The 27,051-nt window shown below is 44.6% G+C and overlaps 1 protein-coding gene across 13 annotated transcripts in view; it reads right to left on the bottom strand.

Moving 5' to 3' along the window:
• Positions 1 to 4,265: 4,265 nt before the first annotated feature.
• ATP11C (ATPase phospholipid transporting 11C) overlaps positions 4,266 to 27,051 on the bottom strand; it is a 72,125-nt gene continuing 49,339 nt past the window's right edge. For 5 of the 13 annotated variants that reach the window (XM_014523367.2, XM_025212716.1, XM_025212718.1 and 2 more), the window contains 8 exons: positions 25,410 to 25,537; positions 22,460 to 22,595; positions 21,004 to 21,069; positions 19,052 to 19,155; positions 16,604 to 16,754; positions 12,472 to 12,537; positions 12,147 to 12,279; positions 8,741 to 8,892 (listed from right to left, as the gene is read on the bottom strand). In XM_014523367.2, coding sequence (XP_014378853.2) covers positions 8,879 to 8,892; positions 12,147 to 12,279; positions 12,472 to 12,537; positions 16,604 to 16,754; positions 19,052 to 19,155; positions 21,004 to 21,069; positions 22,460 to 22,595; positions 25,410 to 25,537 — 798 coding nt within the window. In that variant the 3' untranslated portion in view covers positions 8,741 to 8,878. Of the gene's footprint in view, positions 8,893 to 11,089; positions 11,186 to 12,146; positions 12,280 to 12,471; positions 12,563 to 16,603; positions 16,755 to 19,051; positions 19,156 to 21,003; positions 21,070 to 22,459; positions 22,596 to 25,409; positions 25,538 to 27,051 lie in introns of those variants that run through there. The other 8 variants (XM_025212721.1, XM_025212717.1, XM_025212722.1 and 5 more) reach the window with 8 other exon arrangements.

Raw genomic sequence — 27,051 nt, 5'->3', positions numbered from 1 at the left:
TTGTTCTCCTAAAATAATGTCCACAATAACACTTATAGAGAGCATTGCTCGTGACAGGCCTGCAGACCTTCAGGGGAACGTCCTACAATTATTTTAAGCTTTGATTCTTCCCACTCCCTGGAAGCAAAATGCTCAGCTCTGAAAAGCTAATGGGTTTGGGGCTGGGACCGGTGCCATGATTTGGTTTACAAAAAGATTTCTCAGAAATCCCAGTTCAGTTCAATTTGTTTTAAACAAATTGATCATGTAAATGCCTGGGCCACGATAAACCCTTTGGAGACTGATCTGAACAGCAGCATCCGGCACCCATGTGTTTTGCTAGACTATGGAGAAAAGTAGCACGTTTCCAAGTTGCACGTGCCTGGGGTGGTGCACCTGCCACGCCTGCTTTCCTGCAGCACCGTGTGATGGTATAGAAAAACCAGGAATCAGAGAGGGACTTTCATTTGGACTGCTCCAGCCCTTGTTCTCCATCTGCCGAAACGGCATCTTTGTGGATGCCTACTCATTAGCTCAAGCTCAGCAAAGCCAGGGCAGAGCTCTTTCCATGCCTGCACCCTCCGTTTTCAGTCACTGTGGAGACCGCCATCATCTTACCTGTCACAGGCCCCAAACCTGAGCGTCATCTTCCACTGTGGTCATCTTCTCTTCTGTGGTCTCCACTGCCAAGCCATGTCCACGTCTTGCAGGTTTTGCATAAGATTTGTACGGGAGGCTGTCCTCAGAGCCAAGTGTGAGGCTCCATGCACAGGTGAAGGTTCGGGCCTCTTTGCCCTTCCACCTGCACACTGGATGACTTGCACCACCGTTCCAAAGTAACCCGAATTAGCCTTTTGAGGCCCACAGACAGTTGTCCCTAAAACTGGTCCTGTCTTTCCTTCCCTGCAGCTAACACTTGTTGTCTCATCTATCACCTACTGCAGCATCCTCTCTGGCCTTGGCAAATGCAACCTCCTGCACCCATCCAGAAGGCTGCTGCAAAAAGCATTATCCTACCCCCTCACTTGGACTTGGTCCTTCCTCTCCACTGGTTTCCTTCTTCCCTTTCAAGGCTCTTCATGGCCCATCCCCTCCTGTTCATTACTGAAGGATTCGCTCAACACTCTGGTCCATCTCTACTGCTCTCCCGTAAAATTTTTGAAGTCCTTCATACTTTCTCCCATGCTATCTCCCCTTGGAGCAGCACCCTGCAAACATCTGCCAAGCTGCCTCATTCGCCTCCTTCACATTCCTCCTTAGCTGTGAGGCTTATAGAAAATCTTGTCCGTGATTAGGCTGCTGGTGTCCCGAGACCACCATCTTCCTGGCTGACCTGTTTCTTTGCATGCCCTTCAGTTGTCTCTTGACTTACACTTGCACTGGAAGCTTTTTGAGGCAGGGCCCACGGTGTTTTGTTTGGCCTAAGGGGGTCTTGATGCATTGCTATAGCCGTGTGGCTCATTGATAATTGTGGCTACACCAAATGACAGCACCCATTGGGCCAGTTACCTGGCAACTCAACTTGCAGCACTTTTGATGCATGCAACTACCCATCTGAGCCTTTGACCATGCTGGGGTGGGGGGGACTGGCATGCTCATCCTGTACATGAAAAACAAGAGGCTTTAGATAGGCAACTTTAAGTAACATAGGGAACTGAGCTCCAGATGGGTCAGGGCAGCAGGCACCCCCCTGCCTGCCTTTAGTCTCCAGCTAGCAGGTTCACATAGTTCAGGAACGCAGTTCCCATCGCCTTCTCCCTGCCCCTTGCTTCTGTGCAGTGCATTTTAGGACTAGTGTCCTCCAGGTGGTTGCGAGTAGGTGCGAGTCTGGGTGAGGGGGCGAAGAGGGGAGGGAAGGGATTGCACAGATGGGAGGAGTCATTTAAATCCTGGGACTCCCTTGAAAATACTCCTCCTCCTCCTCTGTCTGCCAGCCACAGGAAGCAGCTGTGCAATCTTCCCTGCCCAGGGCCGAATCACATCCTATTAAGCAATGCTGGAAACTGGAAAAACAAGTCGAGTTCAATTTAAATTTGGAAGCAAAGCACAGTTGGAGAGAGAGGCTCATTGCTGGGGTAAAGGACCTGACATCAAAGAGCTTAGGCCAGGGATGAATTTGGCTCCTGTGCACCAAAATTTCAACAAAAGGGCCTCAAACACACTGGATACAAGAGCCGCCAGTCTACACTTGGTGGGAGCACTGCCTGATTTCTGGTGAAATGGGTTAGCTTCCTCGTGGACTTGCAAACCAAGCGATCCAGGTGATACTGGGATCAATGCAGCTGTGCCAGGACGTCACCCATATAGAGGGGGGCTTGTTGCCTTTGGAAAGGCTGGGCACTACACCCAACAGATGGGAAGAGATGGATAGGACCTCCAAAGGCAGGGGTGAAAGACTGCTAGTCCCCTCCTACGTTAACACATGATTGCTCTTATAAATGCCATTCTTCAAAGGGGGAAAACAAGAGGCAAGTGCAGTCGGTAAGGACTTCTTTCCTTGCACGGTGTGCTTACCGGCGGAGAACCAGCTTTACTCGCAGCGAGCCTGCAATCAGAAATTCCCCCGAGCAGCCTGCCTAGCGGGCCGCTATTTCAAGACCAAGATGCATACAAGCGGGTCGTGCAGGGCCGCTTGCGCTACGTGCGCACAGGTAGCGACGGCCGAAAGACGGGCCCTGCGGGAACAACGCCCCTGTTGGCTCTTACGTGGGAAAGGGAGCTTTGACATTTTGAGAACCTGACCTTCAAAGTCCCCATTTTAAAAAGTCATAACGTTAGGGGACGTGCCATTACTTCTCCATCCTGTTCTGAAGCATTAAACAGACATTTGAAATATCATAGCGAGCGGTTTGAGCTTTTATGAAATATCTGGCAATTCACATTAGTCCCACTTCGCATTCATTCCTCCCACTCTCTTCCTGTCACTCTGTATAGGCATTTTTGAGATAAAAAAGCTTTTGCAATCGTTCACATCATTTTAACTATCGCTTAACACTACAAAACCAAGATTCTCAACGGGAGGATCTGGTTTCCAATACTGTGCACTTCCTCTTAAAGGTTATATTTTGTTTTTAAATAGCTCAGCCATCTGCCCTGCAATGGTTCATGGGAGTGCAATAAATTAAAGAAGCCAAAATGAAATTTCTCAAACATGATGTTAACACTTCTCTTTCTTTTTATTTTTGCAAACATGGTAGATTTGAAACAGAAATGGGTCTTGAAAAAAAAAAAATACAGACGGCATGTGGTTTACTCCACCAATAGCGCCCAATTTTATTAGCGGAAAAATCGAACCTGGTGTTCTTCCATCCAGCACCTTGGAGATTGGGCTATACCATCTTCGCTGAGGTTTTTTGAAGCCAATGGAGAGCTTGCTCGACCCACAATTCATTTCAGCTATTCATTACACAAGGAACCAGCTATACACTATTTGAATAGGTTTAGATGGGTCTGCTGACATGCTGAATTTGCACATTGGGGCCAACATTTTTTTTCCCGCTGGAAATCTGACTATCTGCGGGGCTGCTGAAGTTTGCCGGGTTCAGAACGCGTGAGCTGGAAGCACTTATCGGTCTGAGTTCAAGAACCCAGGTTTGAACATTTTGACCCAGAGTATCGCTGTTGTACTGGGGAAAGAGGTCCACCATATTACTGCATTTACTTGAATATAAGATGAGGTCCCCAGTCAGCATGGAAGGAAAAGCCCCTCGTCTTATATTCATGTAAGAAGTGAGCGGCAAACAGGCGGCTGCTGCAGCTCCGACTCTGGCCCTGAACCAGGCCACAGCAGCCTCCTGCCCCAACACATCTGGTTTCCCTCTGCAGCTTCTGCCCTCCTCACCCTGCCACCATCTTCCCTCCCCTTTAATGTCTGGGATACACCCCCCACCCCGCGATACTTAGATTTTAGACCTAGAAAATTGTTAACAAATTTGGAAATTTTCCATATATAAAATCTAATTATGGGGTAAGGGGCATGTCTTGTATACAGGGTCATCTTGTGTTCAAGTAAATATGGTCTTTATAAACAGGCAGTAGAATTACTGCTGTTTGACTGACGTAGCAAGCTCGAGGTTGCCATACCCTTCCTGTGTGCTCAACTCTGCTTGATAAAGGTGGTTTAAGTGGAGCACTGAATATCTCTGTAAAACCAATCCAATGCCTACCGAAGACCGTGGGAGGCCTCCTGGTATCTACCTCCTGTGCTTCTAAGCCCTGTGCATGTTACTGCAAAAGTGGCTTAAGAGCAAGCAAAAAAAAACAGACTGGGCAAAAGCATTAATCAGAACAACATACCAAAGTTTATTGATTACTCCAAACAAAAATTTCTGTAATGAAAAAAGGGCAAGTTGCATTCAGAAAAGGTAACATTCACATTCAATTTCTGTTATATAAAGCAACATAAATGTATAAAATTGCTTTTAAGTGAAAAAATGTAAGGTTGCAGTCCCAGGGTTGGTTGGGTTGGGGTTTTTTTTGCCAAAAGCTGAAAAATGTTTCTTCTTGTCACCTGTGTATAATTTACATCCTTTTTATATACTACATGTTGTTTAAAAAAATTCCGTAGCCGAGACGTGGGATGGATGTTGCAATATATTCGTTATATTTTCCATCAGAAAGTGAGTATGCAAATTTTACTCGGTTTTTTTATGTCATTTTGGATCACTTATAATAACATCCTCGTACAATGAAGATTAGTTTGCAAAACAGAAGTGACCGTATCAGATTTGCCACTATGACTTGAAACAAGTAGGGAGCAGTTAATTACTCCTCTTACCTTCCAGCATCACTAATCAGTGATTTAATTGCAATGAACTATTATTAGAAATACTAACCAGTTTCCTTCAGGTTTTCTACCTGGGAACACGTACTGACCTTTTTGCTCGTTAGTGAAAAGTACCATAACAATGCAGCTTGGAGTACTTTGTATGAACAGCAATCACAGCATTACTGTGCCCCTATCCAATTATTGCCATTCTCCATCTTGCCCTGCTAGCTACTATCTGGCAGCACTGGAGAGCCAGCTCTTTAATTCCAGATCCGGCCCTCCTATTTCCTCTTGCACCACCTTGCGCCTGGAGCACGAGGATTTGACCGTTGCTATTTTTGAGTCGAGGGCCAAATCTTCACTTGGTGTAAGTCAGTGTGGTTCTGTTGATAACATTAAGTTAGCTGCAGTCAGCCCAGGAAAACCTGCTTTTTGAACAGTTTAATGACAATCTATGTTTATTCATCTCAGACCTGTCCTGGGTTTGGGTATATGGCTATAATGAACTGTTTATCTTGATACTGAGAAATGAGAGGCTCATTCTTCTAAAATGCAAGATGAATACTTCCTATGTATGTGAATGCCACCCTTTACCAGGATGGACCCCCCCAACATATAGCCCCTCCACCCTTCCCCCCCCACCCCAACACCTCTACAGTATAAACTCTGAGCTTCTTCCTGCTGCTCCCACTAAAGTCAAAGGCAAAACCCTGAGTTGCATGGGTGCAGAATGGGACCCTCTCCACAGGATATAACATGAAGCAAACCGCGAAGGTGGCTCTCGGGGCCAGACGTGAGGACCTTGAGCGTGGAATGGTTTCGAATTGCTGGAATGATGTGTGTCACTGTCCCTATTTTAAACGGTTATGTAAACGGAGAAACAGAACTGTGTGTGTAAGCAGAAAGGCTGGAGCTGGCCTGGAGACCCCATCTTCAGCGGACTAGTGGGCTAGGTCGGCAGGCACAAGGCTACTCATAAATGTCAACCATCGGAAAGCTGACTTCCAGTGCCATGGGAAGAGCCAAAGGACATCGGCTTTGCTCCAAGGGAAATGCAATCCTTGCCTTGATGCAGCAAGGACCGGAGCCACTGACACATAACGGGTAACAAAAGGGCCCCACAGCCCTCCCAGTCTTTGCAAGATTGGCGAGGCTGCCCCATGTACCAATCCCTTAGTGCTGTCCGCATCTCATGCAGGTTGCAGAGACCTCTTGCATGCAGTTCCTATTCCCTTCCCTCCTCCACTCCATATTCAGCAATTTAAGGCTTTGTGCGACGGCTTCCACGTGCGTCACGATTTGTTTGCAATGAGTGCGCGATAGTGGATCCCAATCTAGTTTTGGCTATAGTCCACGCCAGCCATCAACGCTTCCCAGGCAGCCGGACAGAATCCAAGGGACTGAAATAACTTTCAGCATTTAGGATTAAAATGATCAGGCATAAATCTCACTCCCCCGGGTTTCTCCCAAGTGCCTGCCATATCGTTCCAGCTTTAGAGCTTCTAAACTTGTAGAAGAGAGGTATGCAAGACATGGGGATAGTTTTCCCCAACATTATTTGCCATTATTTGCTAAAATGTCATGGTGATGGGAAGTTTGCTGTAAAATGGAGACTGAAAGCAATATTTCTTAGGGTGTTAAACTGCAATCACGGTGTGATACAACAGTTTCTACTGCTTTGGAAAAGGGGCCTGATCTTTTCTATACATGGAATTAATTGTGGCCAGGGGCACAGTGGCAGAGCTTGCTGTGGCCCTGGAGGCATGAGTAGAAGCCCTACTCCAGGCTCATGCCGAAGCTGACCCGGGTGTAAGCGGGTACCTGGTCATTCAGGTTGGGAAGTCAAAGTTAACCAGACATAATGCTGGCTCTGTCACTCTTGTGTGCTGTTAGCTAAGACTTTGGTGTGCTTTAACTACACTAGCCTAACAGGTTGTTAGGCTCAGATGGACCTTCATCCAATCAACTATGCATCCAATTCTTCCGCCCAATTGTACCATGTTATTAAATGCATTTCTTTTCTTTTAGAAGTGTTTTAGGAGGCTGGCGTGGGACACGAATGAGAAGTTAACGATGTACAGAAATGATTATATCCCCATGGTGTTGTATGGGTCAGAGACTTTGGTTTTAACAAAGATGGATTTCAGCTGGTTGCAAACTGCAACGCTGAGTTTTAAAGGCAACCATTGGGAAGCTGAGAAGAGACTGAGCAAGAGATAACTGTAGCAGCTGTAGGAAGTGAGCTGAAAGATGCAAGTATAGAAAGAGGAAGATGAACTGAACATGCGAAAAGGATGCGTGAAATTGTCGAATGAGACAGAGTAGCAATGAGGTGTACAGAAGGCAAGCACCCAGAGGGGAGACCACATAACGTATGAGAAGAGGAGGTATGGAAGGACACTGCTGCAGGAGGTGGGTCCTGGAGGAAACTACAACGGAAACCTGAAACAAAGATGGATGGAGTCAGCCGCCTGCCAAACCACCCACTCGACAACTGATCACAACGCCGACAGCACGTTCTCATGCTTTACAGTCTGTGTGGGCCCTTCCAGACACAGACACACCTGGATCAGACACAGCGAGGGCGAAGTCAACAGGGGAAGATTAGCGGTAAAAATTCAACAAGCAATTGCGCTTCTTGTGAGATGCAATACACATGCGCCAAGGACTTTTTGCAACAAAAGGTACTGCTTTTCCTGCGTCCCAACCACCACGGAGCTGAGTGTCCAGCTTTGCACCCTCATGCTCTGCACGTACAGTATTTCAAACCAAAATCACCGCTCCCAGCAACTTGCTAAAGGCAGATTTAAGAAGAACCTCTTAGTTTTCGAATGTGGTAACATGTAACCGCCTACAACTAGATGTATTGATTCCTGTATTTTTAAACTGGCCTGGGCTTTTTGTCAGTGGAAATAGCTGAGGATGCTGTTATTAACAGGTGCAAACACCCTCATCAGGACATCCAAGCCCCTCACTGTGGCTGGCAACCAGGTCCTTAAAAAGTGTTTAAACAACTGCACCGGCATTCATGCGAACACAATAAGGAGACCCAGCTGGGGCTGAGTATTTGGCACAACATGACTTTTGACTATGATTTTTTTTCTCTGACCAGAGAGGCACTCTCAAACAGAAGGATTCTGTTTATTTCCAGGACATAAAAGGGGGAAATACTCATTATTTTTCCTTTAACCTCTTTCAGAAATAACAAAAAAACCAATCGTAACATGGAAAGAAAATTCTCACCGGGTAAGAACTCTTCAAATATTTCACCAGTTCCTTGGATTTCTGGATAAAAACACTTTTAACTTTTTAAAAGGAACGTGGAACAACTAACTCGTCTACCCCTGAGGTCACTGAATGTTTCACACCAGCAGTAACTCATTCTTCAGTGTTTCATGTCATCCTGCTGTGTTCACTGGAAAGCTCAGTGCTTCTAAGGATCACATCCTGTCTCCAGATGCTGGTACGCAGCCCCCCATCACAAGGCAATGGGGGTTGTTAGAGAGGACAGCATGTAGCTCCCAGGCAGAGTCCAATCCAACTTCTCGACAAGGTAACAGGAACTTTCTTCCGTTCCCTTCCATGGAGTTGGACCAGCCCTTAATTAAGTTTAAAAGGCTGCGTACTTCTTTGGTCAGGCAAAAGGATAAGACTTTAGCAGCGGTTCACTGCTGTTGGAACAATCGCTGTGGCTGTAAAAGATAAGTCTCCATCCAGATGCAGGGCGGGAGGGGGAATGCTGCGTCCACCTCTCTCTGTCTCTCTCAAGTTTGGGTTATTCACCTCGCCTGCAATTCTAAGTATGACTTGCCATTCGGACAGGCTTTTTGTTTCCCGTGCTTTTTCTGATTTCTAGATCTGGGGGAGGAAATAGCCAAAAGAAATGGGTTCTGTGGCCTTGGCTACTGCTGTGTCAGCATGGCTGCTTACATTGTGTGTGTCATCTTAGAGAGCATCGTTAGTTCACAGACGCACGGCCTGTCCTACAGCACGGCCATGCGCTGTGTTTAGCATCGCTGCATTTGCAGTATCCTGAGAGGACCTCTTTCTGTCAAATTAATAACCTCTTGTGGTTTCCATTTACAGATGCAACCATTCTCCATACGTTTGTAGGACAGTAACATAGGCGGATCAAAGGGGGCATTCTGTGAAACAAAAAGGAAAATGCACATTTACTTTAACTGTTACACTTCCAAAAGCAAAAGGGCTCTTTTTGTTATTTTAGGAGAATCATGTATTAGGATTTGCTGGGAGAATAAAAGGAATGATTAGACCACAATAAAAATGCCAAATTGTATTGATAACAAGGAGGAGTATGACGAATGAATCTGCATGGCTTTCAGCTCAGCGATACCATGTGCCAGGCTGTTTTGAGAAGTGATAACATCTTCTTTGATTATGGGCAAGAGAAACGGGGTACAAAGTCTCACAATTAGCAGACACCACAAAAAGGCAAGAAGAAATTAGGCCAGCTTCCTGCCTGCATTTGTTACTGCTATCTTAGGCGTGCGTGGCGGTTCCAGGCGAAGAAGGTTAGTATGGGGCATAAAATCTTGCTTCCCAATGTACATATGACCTGGGAAACGGAAAATTTGGGGAACCATATGCCATTCTTTCCAGATGGGAAAAAAAAAATCACCATGGAGCTGCTGCTGCCTGGGATCGCTGCATTATGGGACCCTTCTGCAGACAGATCTGAGTGACTAGGTAGCTGAATCAGAGTTTCCTGGGATTTGAACCTGTGGTTTCAAGGACCTGTGATATTATTAATGCTATGCTTAGTGCAAACCCTGAGGCAAACAGGATGCTGAGGCCACCAAGTCACTGCTGGAGAGATGGGCATCTACTAGTGGGGCAGGAAAACCCTGACTTGATGCATGCTATCCCTGCTTCTGTGCACTTGCATTGAACCCGGGGGGTTGGGAAGCATATTTTTCAAGTATTCATGGAAGAATTTCATGGAAGGATTTCACCGGGAATTTCTGGAGCAGAAATGGACCCTTTTTCTCAAGGGAGGCACAAGAGCACAGCAGTTTTCTGGACCAGCTGGCAACAAGGCTCAATAGGCTCCCAGGCCCAGAGCTGACGCAGGGAAATCTTGCCTAGACAAGGTGAGTCTTGGTTGCACTAAAGGACAAAAAACAAAAAAAGGCTGCAACAGAGCCAAATAAATCATTCTGGTAGAAAACAACAGCATACAGCACCATCTAATGTTTAGCAGGCTGTAAAACAATCAGGGAGTCAAATGGCAAGTGATGTGCTTATTTGAAGTGATGCTCAGGCCTCGGTTGAATTAGGGCATCGTGTAAAACCCTCAGTTTCCAGCATGCCGATGGACCTACAGAGAAGCATCCTCTGTTCATGAGGAGGAACCTCCCACGTCCTAGCTGGTGCTGAAAACTGCAGTCCTTGCTTCGCTGCAAAATTCAGTGCAAAGGAACCGTGGGATCAATATGTGAGACTCTGTAAACCCAGAGATGCACACTGGCGAGGCAGGGACGACTGGGCTTTCTATCTGGCACTAACCTGGCTAAATGCCTTCCCTCCCTAGCAAATTTAACCATTCAAGACACAAAATGCTGAGAACAAGGCTGCAGTCCCACGTGCCCGGCACTGCAGAGCCAAATAATATTTTGCCCGAAAGGTTGAGATGTGCATTCAATTTGGCATTTTTATCTCCTTTTCAGAACTACAATGTTTTGGCTGGTTAATGAGTATGTTTTAGAAAATCAAACGTGGTCTAAGATATCGTGTGCGCACATATATGCACACACAGACAAATGTACCATGCATTATATGGATAATACATATACCACATGTTTAGTTTCAGTTTGATTCACATGAATTGACACTTATTTAATTCTGATAGAAGAGCATGCATTAATAACCCCTCCAAAATAAAAAAAAAAACCTTCATTACCACCTTGATGCAATCCTGGAATACTTTTTAATAATTGGGATCTGAGCACTTCAATACAAATACAGTAGTTTTAGCCTTTTATAATCACTGCCAGCATGATACCCTGATAATATTTTCAGTCTCAGCTTAATATTTCCCCCAAAATAAACATGTATTAATAAGTGCCAGCTCTACTGTATATTCCCATTTTGCTATAGCCAAATGTTTTGGCTTTCTGGAATCCACCCAGCTCAGAGGTCCTGATAAAGGTCTTATAACATCTCCCAAATTAAAATGTATACCAAGCATTGCATCTTTACACTTTGCAGACAGGTGTCCAACACCAGCAGTTAAGAAGATGATAAGAACCATATTTTAATTGATTGGCAGGGAGGAGAGTTTGGTTAATCTGAACCTTTAAAGCCATCCTAAGGCCAGGGTACCTGTTACAATACATTAGACTCATCTGAGAACGTTCTTAAAAGAAGAGGTCTGACAGAAGGTCGGGCCGACAATGAATCAGATGCCTTCCTACTGCTCTGAAATAGTGAGGCAAAAATACTTAAAGAAAGTGAGAAACTAAGATCCTCAGTGGTGTAATAATAAACTACTTATATCATTCTTTTAAGGTAACTTCCAGCATGAAAAGACACGTTATAAATGCCAGGATTGAGCTGACCATTTCTTTTTTTTTTTCTGGAGGAGCACCACTCGTTTCAGGCAGTGTCAATACATCAAAGTTAGAGGTTCTCAGCAACTCTGAAATTCATCCCGCTTGTTCACAAAGTCCCATTTTAGGCACCCAAATTTGGAAGTTTGGCCACCATAATCTTAACGAGAGGAAGGATCCACCATCCCCTGCTCCTGACTACTGTAGACCCTGAGAAATGCTGAAAGCACGTGGCCAGCATGGCTAGGTGACAGTGGGACCACTAAGGTTATGCATAAAATGTTCATGCTGGAGTTTCAGGAGTAAACCATACTGTTCCCGTGGCGAGCAGCTGCAATTGAGAAGTGTAATTAGTGCAATGATTTCTGACAGTGATTTGCCTGCTGTAGAGATAAATAGCAAATGTTCTTTATTGTGATATTACCCTACGTTGTTTTATTAGGCAATGAAGTGTATGCAAGAAGCCACTGCTAACCTCTGGGCTTAACAAGTTTGAGATGCATTATTTGCTACAAAAATCAAATGAAGTTGCTTGTTGTTTCCATGCATCAGAGAAATCTTTACTTAATGCACTAACAAACAGACCAGAAGAGGGGAAGACTGGGCTATCTAAAGAAACAATGAGATTCCTACCAAGGGTGCAAGTTTTTGGAGCTACACTGATTTCCACAGAGCTACACAACTTACCGTACGTTAGCTAAGAGTCTGGTCTAAGAGGCAGATTGCAATTCCCTGAGGTTGGATCTTGTCTTAGCACCAGTATGCAGTTGGATATTTAAATAATGGCAGCCCCTTTAGGACACTACTAAAGTGGAACTAGCTGAACTTACTTTGATTTGTGGCGTGTATGGGATAATTTGGATAAGGATGATGCTGCCTCAGGCAGGAGGCTGGACTAGATGGATGACCTCTGGAGGTCCCTTCCGCCCCTACTTCTCTCTGATTCTCTATCTGAATGTTTGACTAGAAGAGTTGCAAAACCAAAAAGGATGAAGGGGGTGACAAAATATACTTAAATAAAAAAAAAAATAGTTAAAAAAAATAAAGCATTTGCTGCATCAACAGATCAAAATATACACATGATCAGCCATTATGCCTTAGGAAAAGGAAATGAAAGCAGGAGAGGCAACACGTACGATTAAGAAAGGGAATCACCTTATTCACTCCAAGAAAAGCTGTGATTGCTGGAAGTTTGAGAGAGCATGAAGATAGTGGATGTTCCTGAGGAAGGAAGGCGTTTCGTTACCTAGTTCACAACAGCACAAAAAGATAGGAAATTGCAGGAGAACAGAGAGAAATGCAGAAACCAAGGAAAATACAAACATACTTTGCATTGCAAAAATATTTTCACATAGAGACAAAGCTCAAGCAGGCAGAGAGGAGCTAAAGAGAAATGCTATACAAGAGCAATATTTGAGAAGAGAAACCAGGACTTACAGAAGGCCAGAGCCTCGAGACATAGCATAGAAAAACTGTGCCAAGTCCAGTGGTCTGTCCTCCTTCCCCCACCCACCCCTCCAGCCCTCCTGCCTTCTTGACTGCCTGCACAGACACCTGAGAGAGCAGAGGCCAGGCAGCATCATGGTGCAGAAAATGTTCTGGAAATCCTAGTTCTCTAGACTAGCAATGGAGTTTGCTGCTACCAGGGGAAACTTCACCGCATTTTTTTCCTGCTGTAGCTCGTGTCCAGAGGACAAAATAAATGCTGATTTTGGTGATAAAAAAAAAAGGGGGGGGGGGGGGGGGGGTCTGCTAAGTTAAAAAAAAAAAAAAAATGGGGGGGGGGGGGGGTTCAGTTCTCCTCTCCCCTCCCAGCAGCAGCAAACTTCACTGCTACTCTAAAAAAACCGATGGCCAAAATGCCTTGTACTGTATGGCACCCGTTGCCTGCACCGGCTGTTTCCTGGAGTTGGGAAGTGCTGCCAAAGCAAGGTAGGCAGCAACAGCTCTGGGGGTGAAGCCTTCCCTGCCCACCAACCCACCTTCCTGGCGCTCCTCCTGAGGTGGCACATCCAGGGAGTGTGCAATGCTCGCCCACCTCACATTATGATACTGCTACAGCCAGTTCTTGTCAACTCCAGGAAAGTCTGGATTTCAACCCTACTTTCTCAAAAGGAGACACAGCAACCAGCAGTGCTGGCCCCGAAGACTTTTCTCACAAACTGGAAGTGTGAGCACCTAAATGTATGGCTCAGTTTTGACTCTTCCAAGGAGGTAAGGGCATCCCTCTCTGAATGGGAACTGGGCCCTGACTCCCTTCAGTTCCTTTGAAAAAGAAATCCAGCCCTTGTTTTCAACTGTTTTTTACGAAAACAGCTATTTCCTTAGTGTTTGGTTGGGGATACAGACCTACAGCTTCCAGCATTAGGTTCTGACCTGCTGACCTAGGATTATAAAACGGCAATTTGAAAAGAGACATTGTGTGTTCAGCATATGCAAAAGCGTGCAGTATGCTGTATGCATACAGCACACTGTAGCTCAGCTGAAAGACCACACCAATGGTTTTCTTTGATATTTCTCTAAAAGCATCCCTAGCAGCCAAAACCATAGGCAGGAAAGGTCGTCTGCTCAGCAGTCCGAGGCAAGATAGGCCAGTTCCCAGGTGAACGGCCAATTTGTAATCCAGCCTTTATAACTACTTGATAATTCCTTTCCTGTACCTGCTTCACACCAGCAATCTGGTTCCTGATGGATCTGAGAGCTTTAATGAGAATCACTAAACTTGTGTGCTGGAAGTTGTGTCTTCCCCAATCAGGGGAGCAGCAAGGGTCATATGCCATCGATATGGTAATCCATGACAGCACTCCCAGTGACTTTAATGAGGGGTAGTTTTCACCAACCAAAGACTGGTTAAGGACATGCCTTTCACACCCATCGAACAGGGTAAGCATCTTAATGACAGACTTTTGGGGCAAGGTGGAAAGCCAGAACATATCAACCCCATCCACTCTCAGAAAAGAAATCTTGGGTGTCAAACTGCTGATCTATCAGATGCTGTTGTCTAAATTCACAGAAAGGCCCAAATCCTGCTGCTGCTGAAGCCAGCAATGGTTTTGCAATGAACTCCAAAGTGAATTTGGTAGAGAGAGAACTTTTTTTTTTAAATAACTGGAATTGTCACGTTATATTTCTCCTTTCCCAGCCTTGAGGATATCAAACCTTACTTCATCCCCATTGCCAGATCTCTCTTTCCTGCTCAACTGGTGAGCTTGAATCTTGAAAAACCATTAAGCTATTTTTTTGATCATTGAAAACAAAAATGGACCAGGAAAGAAAAATGTCAAACTTAGTGACTCTGAATAATCCAGCCACATTTGATAAAATTCAGGAAACTTCCAAAGGGAGGTTTTTCTTTTCAAAAGAAGAAAAGCCAGAAGTGGTAGAAGGTTAGAAATTGTCTGATAGACAGTGATTCAAGAAGCGTTCATAGCATATAAAGCTAAAACAGGAATGAATAAATGATTTGACTAATTTCATTATTGCACGTATGCATATATTACTCTACTGCAGTAGAGTACTAAACCCGGGGGCCGTATGCGACCCAATCAGCACACTTCTGCAGCCCATGTGACATCCTGTTAAATGGATACACCGGAAGTAAGTTGTGTGGGTGCAGCCCATTGAGCCCACTATGGCAAATAAATAGGTTAAGAACCACTGCTTTACTGGTATTCTGCCAAAGTTATCCATCAAAAGGCTTTGGAGAAATATCTTGAGGTCCAAGGTTCTCCTTAATTTCCAGTTAAATATCCATTTTTGGCCAAAATACAGAAGACGGGGAGTACAAGTTGTTCCAGGTGAAGAAAGTGCCCGAGGCTTACAGTAAAATCAAAACAGTTTACTATGGCACAATGAGAAAAGTCATCCCCCTCTTAAATTTACTAAGTAATTTAACATTTTCATTGAATGTAAATTCCTAGTTAACTTAGCGTCATTGAAAGCATGAATGATTATAGCAAACCTACGCTACGCCCTGTGGGTCAGGTATTACCTAGGAAAATAGAAAGCAACGATCAGAATGAGACTCAGTGGTGGCCTGCCACTCCTAAGCCTGCTGCAAACTTGATGTTGAATGTAAAGCATTAATATACCCTCCGAAAAGCAATGTACCAGAGGAGGGAGGAGTGTGGCACGTCAGGCTGCAGGACGGCAGCGGGGAGTTAGCACTGCTAGTAACCAAGAGGAGAATGGGGGAGGCTCAGATGGGACGATGCCAAGACGGTTGTAACAACCTGCCAGGGAACGTAAGTCTGTACTTCACATGATCATATGCCACCTTGCATGCATGTTGTAACCCTTGTTGTACTGGCACTGAGGACAGGAGGCAAGGAAGGCAAAGGTGGATGGGCATCTAACATAAGCTCACACCTATAGGGAACAATTGCCATGTTGCACACCTCCTCCCACACTTCTTCCCTATTCTGTCACAGTGAGGCTTCAGGAGGACGACTGGTCTCTTTAAAGGAAAAGCCAGTGTTTTCCCTGAAGAGGCAGTGGGTACATACGAAGAGGAAGGCTAGCTCGAGGGTGCTAGGTTGGGTCTGTACCGTTGTGCTACAGGCTTTCTTCATGACCCTTGCTAAATCATTTAACCCCTGCCCCTTGGGGTACAATGTGGGGAACAGTATCACTTCCTCTCCGGTGATGATCACCACGTTAATGACCGAGTTGTTCAGCGACTGTGGTGATGGGGGCTCTAGAAGTCTATTCTGACCGACTCTGAGCTAGCTGCCAAGGTCACGGGCAGCCTGGCAAATGGAGAGCGAGAATTTAATCGATTCGCCCACAACATATCTGCCTCAACTCTATTGAAGGGAACAAGGAAGGCGATAGAAAAACACTGATGATCTCACCCATCAAAAAAAAAAAGCCAGGCTCAGATCCAAGATCTCACCTCAAGTGACTTGGTGAATAAAACGTCTCTGGGCAAAAGTCTGCAAGTTCTGACAGTCAATTAGACTGGCAGTGAAGCTGGACTAGTGACATCGAAAGCAAAATTCAGTCCAATTTGATCCGGATTATAGGGGATTTTGACTTTCTATAAGAGAAAGCTTTTGTGCTCCACAGACGTCAAAGTCTGAATGAAAAAGCCCTGTACTGAGTCTGCTGCTTAATGCAGATCTGAACAAAACTTTTAGCCACCTTGTTCAGTACATGAAGTGACAACACGCTGAGACTCTCAGAAACTTATGCCTGGATATGGAAAGTGCACTTCCACCCTGAGCTTTGTAAGCAGGGAAAAAACTCTGCAAGAAAGGAGAGTACATGGTGCAAAAGCAGTCCTTACCTGGGCTTTCCTTCTTACATTTTTAAAAACTATTAGAAGAATCTCTGGGAAAAGGCTGATGAAGATCAGGAGGATTATTGCCAGCCAGGTTGATAAAGAAGTCACCATATGCGCAAATACAAAATACATTCTTTGCTGCTTCAGGAAAGGCCTAGAAGAAAAAATAAGAGACAAGTACTTTCAGATATTGCACATGGCTATGGCAGTTTTCCCCTTGGGTGGGTTTCCCAGGAAGATTCAGACCAGACGTTTTATAGGACAACATTTCAAATGTGGGTGTATTTGCAGCCCCCTTAACACACAGGCGTGCACACAGCCTGACTGCCACATGTGTGCCCCCGGCTTCTGCTTTCATGTTGCTCCCTCTTCTGCTTCTCTGTCAGCTGCCTGCAAGCTCCTGTGACTGCTCTGACAGCAATTAGCAGCTTCTTCCTACCAAAGGTTCATACCTGCTTCTCTGGTCTCATTGGCAGCTCAGCCCCTGCCTGGCACAGTTGTTCCCTGCTCCTTATGGAGTTTATCTATCTGCTCCCTGCTCCTTATGGAGTTTATCTTTCCCAGGTCTCCTCTTTTCTCTGCCATGACAGCTCCAGTGACTCTTCTTATGCTTTGCTCCCCTCAGCTTACAGGCCTCTCCCCCAGCTAATGTAGCGGTCAACTTTTCTCACTTCAACCGGCTCTCTCAGTTGATGGCTCCTTCTCTCCTGCCTCAAAAGGTGGCCTGCTGGCCGTCCCAGCACAAACTCCTGCCCAACTTCCCTCTGCATCTCCCTGAGCACGGGCTGAACTATATGACCTTATGATATCCCTTCCAGCCTTCCTTTCCTATCATCGCTTGATCTCATCATTGCCAAGTGGTCTGGCATTTTGTTGTGAATTAAATGATTTTATTTGGAACTTGAACTCAGCTAAAGCTTTTTCTGAGATGTCTTCGAATGATGGAAATCCGGTCGCAGGCATCTTTCTGCCTCTCGTGATGACAGCGGGGAACTGACAGATGCTTGCAAAAGATGGCTGCTAAATAAATGGTGACAAGAGTTCTAATGCAGTCGCTGTTTAACGTTAGCTCCAAATATTTAACTGTGCACAGTAAACACACCGGGGGAAAATTCAGGCATTTGAGTGCAAGGAGATAGCTGGTGAGGTTACAGACCAAATCCAATTGAACTTCTTACAGTCCAGACCAAACAAAGCTCACGGCTCTCCATAAAATGACTCGCGTCATCTCCATTTATTTACTGGCAGGCTCCAGGACCAAACCTAGGGCTCAGGATGCCTTCTCCTTGCCACTTAGAGGAATGAATCTGCAATATGTCAAACACAAAGCTGACAGCCAATAAAGTGTCCTGAATGAAGGCTTGTTTGCTTTTTTAAGACATGCTAGCTGAAATCCTGTCTCCACTGCTATCCATGGGAGCTCTCTCATTTCTGTAGGGCCAGACTTTCATGTTCTCTTCCGCTGGCTTCATCCCTTTAGGCATCATGTGCTACCAACTCCTGCTCCAACTCCAGCTCTTGTTTGATGCACTCTACCTTCACCATATTTTCTCTCCATCTCTCACTTTCCACCCATACAGAATCAGAAATATTTACCAGGACACCTGACTGTTAAGAAAATGGCTTTAAGATGCCACCAGGGAGGAAGCTAAACCACACTGCTGTTGGACTCTTGCCGTGGTGCTGTCTGCCCAACGGGCTGTGTCTTTTGTAGACTTTAGCTAGTAGGTATTTGATCATTTTGAAGCTACTCTCCCCCATTCTCCTCTGGCTCCTAGAGGGGAAAAAAATCATCATCTTCTGTCATCTTCCCACTCCGCTGCAGCTGGAGGATAGGAAAGTCTTTCTGAAGACTTAGGAAAAACTAGGCTGGAAGCCCTGTTCACACTTGGAAGGTTTCCTTGCAGCCATGTGGCCTAGAAACTTGTTGCTCTTTCAATGAAAACTTATTTTCTGGGCAGGGTGACAGTATTAGTCATGGACAGCCTGCAGCTTGCTATAAGCAAGTGCATTTTTCAAGCTGCAGTGAAGAAGTTCCCAGGCTTCATCTTAAATGGATAATGCATCATTGAATTCCCCTCACACCTGGGATGTCCCTGGAGGTTAGGAATTATTGCTGTGGAAGCAAACATTATGGCAGCTGTGCATTTGGAAACACTTTATAAAGAGCTTCATTAGTGAAAATATAGATTTCAATCTCTGTCTGATGCCTTGTGTGGTTTTTTCTGTGCTTCTGTGTTAATATTAACTAGTATTTAATAGTAAAACACATATTAATTCAAAAAATTAATCATCTTTCCCCCCCTTCCGCATACTCTCTCTGAATGCCCGAAGGAATCAAACTCTGTGGGAACATTATATACATACAAACACTGCACGTTCTCCTAAAATATGCGCATATATACGTATATAGTCATATATCTAAATCAAAACCAAAAAAAAGATACTTGCCAAATGATTCCTCCCCAAAAGAACGAGAAAAACACATAGAAGGCCAAGGAGCCCCAGATCACAAAGTGGTTCATCCAAGTCCAGAATCGAGTATCTAGTGCTAACTGCACACACAAAACAATAGTTAGACGTAAATCCATAGTTGACGGTTGCAATGCACACACTGCAGTGCCATGTACGTGATCGACTTGACTTCATCACAGCTGTTCTCATTTCATTTAGGTGCTCAAATGTACTATTCGACCATCTGTTAGCACAGGTCCAGCAATGAAAAGAAACCATGTAGACACCAGTACATGCCAACAAGAGACCTTCCCCAAGAGGTTTTAATCTCCTTTTTTATGATGCTGGTTTGTAAAGTCTTTGGGACTGACTCTGGGAATAAAAAGTGCAATGCTCTTGTGAAGCATTAATGCAGGGGCAGCAGCAAGCTCAAAACAGTGTGGACGCTTTAATGAGCATTAGCCTATTTTAATGCGCATTAAAGCATCACTAAAAAAGTGCTATTTAGTTAATGCACATTAAAATAGGCTAATGTGAATTAAGCGTCACTTTAAAACCATGCTCTTTAGTTAATGCTTATTAGGACAGGCTAATGAGCATTTTCCTAGTACCTCACAACAAAGGTACTAGGTTTAATGTGCATTAAGTAAAGCACGTTAATGCACATGGAGACGCATCCTCTATTATCTATATTAACTGACCAAATTCCCAGCTTTGTCTTCCCTGCTCTTTCGCCCTGACACATTGCAAGGTTTTTCATAGGGTGCTCTGTGGTGTGTGAGAAGGGTCCAGAGTAGATGAGCTCATAGATCCTTTGGGCAAAAGGTTGACTGTGATCGGAGGAGATTGGACTCAAAGACCCAGGAGACTCCTACCAGCATTATGTTCATGTTCATATATATATATATATATATCTCCTACCTACCAGTGCTGTGCCAAGACCAACAGGCTGCCAAGTAGAGTATGGGTGACCGAGCACACAACACACTAGTCCAGCTACCTGGTAGAGCTTTTGAGACTCTACTATAGTACAACATTTGATTTGATTGGGATGTGCCAATATTCCTGCGGGGACTCAATCTCGGAGATTTCTGGCTAGAGGGTCTTGCCCCTTTGTTCAATGTCAGACTAATCACCATATTTGGGGTCGGGAAGGAAATTTTACCCCGAGGCCAGACTGGCAAAGTCTGTAGAGATTTTTGCCTTCCTCTGGGTGGGGGGCATAGCCCTCTTCCTTAGATCTCTCAAGATTATTTTAATTACCTTGACAGCAGCAGGACACTGCTTCTGTCCCCCTGCTTTGCCCATGGCAGGTTAGGTTATGTAGCAGGATTGATTGGGTGGTTTTCATGATAGGTTAGACAAGGATTTGTATGGGATGGTTTGGATACGAATGATCCTGCCCTCAGGCAGGGGTTGAACCAGATGACCTCCAGAGGTCCTTTTAAGCCCTACTTATCCATGATTCTCATGTATTTTTATGCCACACAGCCCCAAGTCATTTAAAGGTATGTGAGCCAGGATTAATTTAAGTTTTTTAAGACTGTTTTATGATCCTTGCATTTCCTTTTCTGACAGCCAAGGAAATGAAGGTATGGAAGGAGAGATGAGACAAGAGAACACACCTAGGCAGATCAGAAAATAGGATAAAAACAGGTATACAATTTACAGAACAGGAACACATATAAACACATTTGCATGCAGGCTCTCACGCACACACAAAACCAAGTAAGAATTACAGCCTGGGATATAAATCATGTGAGCTGCTTTCACAGTAAACGTATTACGATGAGTTTAAAATAAAAGGAAAAACGGAAGAACACAAACATAAATATACGTGGAAAATGTGACTGGTATCTGAAAAGCATAATCTCATCCTAAAGTGTATGTAGGCTTATTTAAAAGATTATAACAGAATTAGCTTATTGGAAATAAAGGAAAGCTCTCACCTTTAGCGTGACGGTGAAGACTAATATGGTAAAAACAATAGTTCCAAAGGTCCAGTTTCCAAAAACCTGAAAAACATTTTCAATTATCATATGTATCTCTGTGTGGTTTGCTGGAAGAAGAAAGCTAACTACACAAGCAGTAACGAGGCGGGGGGGAGTGGAAATTCGATGGAGAGTGACTGTTTCTCTAGATTTAGATCTACAAAGATATACACCATACACTCTCACAAAGCTAGTTGCCCATTACACTATTCCTGGGCCATGCAGTACCATACGAACAATTCACTCGTTGTTGTGACAGCACCAAATAAGTGTTCTACTAATAGCAGTGTTTACGGAGAAGACGCGTCATTTTGACCACCGGGATTTAAAATTTTCAGGACTTTTACTTTGTGCTCTCTCATAATACAAAGCCAACACGGCAACTGTGCTTTTCATGGAATTTTTTCCCCCCCGTTAGCTGAATGTACTGCTCGATATATTCAAACTAGAACACACTTGTTTTGCTTGCACATACTAGTGACTATGCACAACAAAGAAAAGCAGATACTGCATATCAGTCCAAATGATGGCAATGAATGGGACGGGTGCTTACCAAAGGCTGTCAAGATCTGAATGCATACATTAAAACAGAAAGTGAAATGTAAAAGTTTGAAAAAATGCAAAAAAATTAAAGTTCATAGGAGCGACGAAGGATTCAATCAAACATACGTGGATATCATGAACAATTGCTGGTAGCAGTTCTTACAGTCATAAGCGTTTACGAAACAGGACGTGACCCTATGCATCAATTCAGCGTCGCATATAGATTCAGCCTTTCTGGTTACTGACTCAACATCCTGATGCTAAAACGGTTTCATTCAGTTATAATTAAAATGAGTATATGTACCCAAGGGTATTCGAATTACAGCACAGGGGCTTAACAATGAGCTGAGGTTATAACAACTTTTTTTAAAGAAAAAGTTGTATGCATATATGGTCATCCCATGTAAAAGTAACTCAAATTTCAATAGCTATTTTTGAAAGAGCCAGGTTTGCATGGTTACTTGGAGAAGGTGGGTTTCATCCTACCACCACTGTGCATCCAGAACTCCTCTAAAAAAATGCGTGGAAGCTGTGCGCGAAATACGTGGGAGGATGAGGCCTAATGGTTTGAAGGCAGTCATGTCTGTAGGAGCGACTATGGTACCCAGACAGCACAAGCACTTTTAAACTGTTTTCATGGCACTTCGGAAGAAGCTTCATGTACTGGCACTAAAGCAATATTTCATCATGTGACTTAGTAATCTCAAGTTACTTTTGTGCTGCTAAAGCAACCATGACTAACTTGTTACTACATAAGACACAACAAGACATGTTACACAGATTTATGCATATATATATATATTATATAGAAACACACACAAACACACTCAACAGGGGGATTTTTGATTTTTTTCAGGGGGAAGGGGTTTACCTTGCCATTATCTTCTAACGATGAATTTTGAAAAAGATAGTAAACTCCGAAGAAAAACACAAGTCCTTCAAAGGCGCCCAGAAAGGTCCAGTATAAGAAGGGTTTCCATTGTAACATGGCATTATCAGAAATCTTCCTGTGAAGAAGCAGAGGAACAGGAGAATCACTTTCCCTTTCAGAGCTGGATGCAAAGCCCATGGACGCCAATGAGACTCCTCCTGCTCAGCGCAGCGGATTCTGGTCCAAGGCTCTAATTCTGGTGTTCAGGTTTATGCATTAAAGTGAAAAGTAGCTCACTATATAGAGAGACCCCAAACTACATTAAAATATAGAAAACTGTTGATCAGAAGGGGTTGTAAATGGGTCAGCATATTACTGTGGTAGCCTCTCAGGTCTGGACAAGGAGCCTCAAATCCTGATTCAGTCCAAACAGAAGGAGAATTGCTGCATTATTACCCAGTTCTGTGCCACAAAAGCACCGTGCAACTTAACACAGGTTAAGGTTTGTGGCAGCTGAAGTTTAAAACAGGACGGTAAAAAAGGAGCAAGTAATGTGGCACTACTCTTGTTAGAGCCTCCCTCTCTCGCTATTCCCTCTCTGTGCTTCACTCCTTTCCAACACATTGCTTTCAAAGGGTAAATTTCTACAAGTTCACAATTATTTGTCGTAGATGTTTTGAAGCTGGCATGTCTCCTTTGTCAAGGAAAAGACCTCTGAATTGTAGGCAAGGGGTACGGGACACCGAGGCTCTGCTCAGCTGGTTCTTTGGTGAAAGGAGGTGGTAAATTAACTTGCTGTGGGCTCTGGGATGCTTTCACATAAGGGATCCCTTGTCCTCGGCAAGGCTGTCCTTGTATGAATGGGCTCCCTCTCGTGGACTGCAATGGTGACAATAGCCACGTCTCGGAAAGTGCAAGACCTTGGCTGTTTTTCCTTGCCCTTTAGCAGCAGACCCAAGAAATACGCTCTGAAACCAGACAAAGGGAGGGATTCCAAACCCCAAAGAAAAATGCAAACACCCTCAGCTTTGAGACTAATTTACATAGGTAATGCAGTGCCTAGATATAGTCTCCAGGAAAGACCCATTCAAAACCAATGGCATCATGCCTTTCTGAGAGAAGTTTCCACGGATCCATATCATTCAGCATTCTCCGTGGCTGGGATTTTGGGGGTGAGCAGGAGACAGGCTTTAGAACGAGAAATACCACCGGTGATTTCCCTTCCATTAAAACCAAAAAATGCATGGTGGCAATTTCCAGCAGGATGCATCTTGCAAACGGCTGCAGCACGGGGTCTCTTGCAATTATAGTTTATAACGCAAAGTCTTCCTGACATTCAAAAAATTACGATGTTACAAAGCTCTCACCCAAAAGAGAAACAGTGTACTGTCATTTCGATTTGCAGGGAAAGGTTGTATAAGGAAAGATCAGATCATGCAGGTGCTGGATCACGGCAATTGTAAGAACTTCTTTACCCCAAATTCTCCTTTGTATTTGCATTTTATGTCCTGCAGCACTTTTCATGAGCAAGATTTGACAGTGGCTCACGACCATAGAGATCTGCACTGCAGCAACTCAGCAATTTACACAGCAGCAGCGCAGCAGCCACTTTGTATTCAGCAACACACGTAAGGTTGTGAATATTAAAGTTAGAGCCTGTTTAACCGAACGATTAATCTGCCTTTTTGTCCGGTTTGCATGTGCTTGCATTCATACTACTCATTACCCAGTCAGGGTGACTGCATTTGCTATACACTATCCCACTATAACTAGCATCTAAAAATAATGCAGTGGTATTTGTTAGAGATGCAGATGCCTGAGCACCTCTTATTAAAGCAAGAAAAGCCCCTGCTTTGTTACGTATGCTAACTCATTGAGATACAGGCAGACGACATTTTACAATGGGGAGGCAACCTCTTTGGCAGGCATGCCACAAAATAAGCCCCTGACTATGGCTGAGCTCACTTTTCTAATACTTATGCAAACATGTTCACTGCTCCCCCACCCCTCACATCTCTCCCCAACCCTGACAATGAAAAGGTGAGTCTGCAAATGTAATGTCCAAAAGCACAATTTTGATGTGTCCAAGACCCCTTTTCAAAAGGAGCTTAAACACCCTAATCCAATTTGAAAAGGGGTCTGAGAGCCCCTAGATCAGTGGTTTTCAACCTTTTTTCATTTGTGGACCCCCTTGGAAATTTCGACTGGAAATGCAGACGCCTTTGAATTATAAGTGAGGGTATTCACATACTTTTGACAGATCACAGTCATCTTTGGTGGACCCATTAGACATGGTCTGAAGACCCCCAAGGGTCCACAGACCACAGGTTGAAAACCACTGCTCTAGATCAACTAGAGAAGTTGGGGGTTTTGTTCATTTAACCTCCTTCCATGCATGTTTGCTGACTGCAAACATCTCAGAAATAGTACTTAATTTATATTTTATTGTAATGATTTTCACTTGGATCAGAAGGAGGTTCGCTGTGCAGCTGAGTGGCCCGAACACCGATCTGGGACCCAGGAGAGCTGGGTTGGATTCTGAGCCTGGCCTGATTTGCCCATAGTCCCTTCCCAGCAGTTAGTTCACTTGCCTGTATCCCATTTTCCCTATGAACAAAATGGGAACAATGGCATTCATTTTGAAGGGCTTTGAGAAGGAGACCAACTGATGGAAAGTCCCGTTTTAGTCCCGTCCAGTAACTAGACATAGGCAATGGGATGTGCGAGTAGCACTCTAGTTCCCAGGCATAACTCCTCTTAACACAGACGTGAGGGAGCAAGTAGTGAAACAATGCCGCAAGAACTCCTGCCTCACCCTTGTGAAGTTGTGAAAACAGCTGATCAGCAACACTGAACATCACCGAATAAATCCTAGTAACAACCCTTAAGACCTCCTGGAAAGCTAAAGGCAGGGCTGTGTGGAGACCATGCAGGATTCGGTGGTACTTACATATACAGCTGTGGATCTGAGGTCAGAGTTTCAATGTTGATATGCTGCTCCAGCAGGCTGTAGGCCAGGATTGGTAGTGATGTGAAGCAGATATTGTACATCGTAAGGTAAGCAGCATCGTAGAGAGGCTTAAAAGACCAAAAGGGGGAAATTATAAAAAGTGAGTTCAGATGGTGAAACCTGGCCTTCCTCAAAAAAAATCCCAATTGTTGCTCACTGCATACGTAGCCCACATCGTATTTTTGTCAGGGCACAGAGGGGAGCAATATGATCTGATGAAGTGGACCGGTTAAAGACAGTTGGCATTTACCCGTAAACCTGTGCTTATTTCTAAATAGTTGGAGGAGGAGAAGGTGATTAGGAACGGTCGGCATGAATTCACCAAGGGCAAGTTATGCCTGACCAACCTGATTGCCTTCTATGGCATGACTGGCTCTGTGGATGTGGGGAGACCAGTGGAAGTGATATACCTTGATTTGAGCAAGGCTTTTGATATGATCTCCCACAGCATTCTCCCAGGCAAGTTAAGGAAGTACAAGCTGGATGAATGGACTGTAAGGTGGACAGAAAGCTGGCTGAAGCATTGGCTCAGCGGGTACTAATCAATGGCTCGATGTCTAGTTGGCAACCGGTATCAAGTGGAGTGCCCCAGCGGTTGGTCCTGGGACTAGTTTTGTTCAGTATCTTCATTAATGACCTGGTAGATGGCATAGAGTGAAGCCTCAGCAAGTTTGCACATGACACTAAGCTGGGGGGAGTAGTAGATACACTGGAGGGTAGGGCTTGGTTTTCAGAGATACCGCGACAAACTACTACAGAAAGGATGTGGACAAATTGGAGACAGTCCAGTGGAAGGCAGCAAAAATGGTTCAGGGACTGGGGGACATGACTTAGGAGAGGCTGAGGGAACTGGGCTTATTTAGTCTGGAGAAGAGACGACTGAAAAGGGATATAACAACAGCTTTCAACTACCTGAAGGGCTGGTTGGAAGAGGATGGGGCTGGACTGTTCTCAGTGGGGGCCGATGACAGAACAAGGGGCTTAAGCTGCAGCAAGGGAAGTTTAGGTGAGATATTAGGAAGAATGCTCTCACTAGGAGGGTAGCGAAGCACTGGAACAGGTTACCCAGAGCGGTTGTGGACTCTCCATCCTTGGAGGTGTTCAAGACCCGGGTAGACAAAGCCTTGGCTGGGATGATGTAGTTGGGGCTGGTCCTGCTTTGAGCAGGGGGTTGGACTAGATGTGACCTCCTGAGGTCCCTTCCCACCCTAACTTCCTATGATTCTATGACAAGTTAATGACAAAAGGCCTCTCATGCTCCTGCCGGAGTCAGCAACTACATTCCCAGCCAGTTCAACAGCTGGAGGATCAGACTGCCCAATATCTTCTGATTACAAAATTAAATTAAGGTCCTTGCCAATAATGAAACCGCTCTGGCAGCCTCTTTCGGATTCTCTCATATAGGAGCCAGCACGTGCATTGCAAAAGCAACTTAAAAAGACATTTAAGAGGAATGTGGCTATGTCTGTGTTTATTAACAGGCTTGTTACAAGGATCTCATTTTGGTAGTGGCTGAACTGTACTGTGCAATACACTCTATCAGCTTCTTTCATCCTTTTCCAGGTCTTTGTGCTCAGGTTCA

Source organism: Alligator sinensis, unplaced genomic scaffold, assembly GCF_000455745.1.
Source record: "Alligator sinensis unplaced genomic scaffold, ASM45574v1 scaffold1584_1, whole genome shotgun sequence".
Taxonomy (NCBI): domain Eukaryota; kingdom Metazoa; phylum Chordata; order Crocodylia; family Alligatoridae; genus Alligator; species Alligator sinensis.
This window is presented reverse-complemented; position numbering and strand designations above follow the sequence as displayed.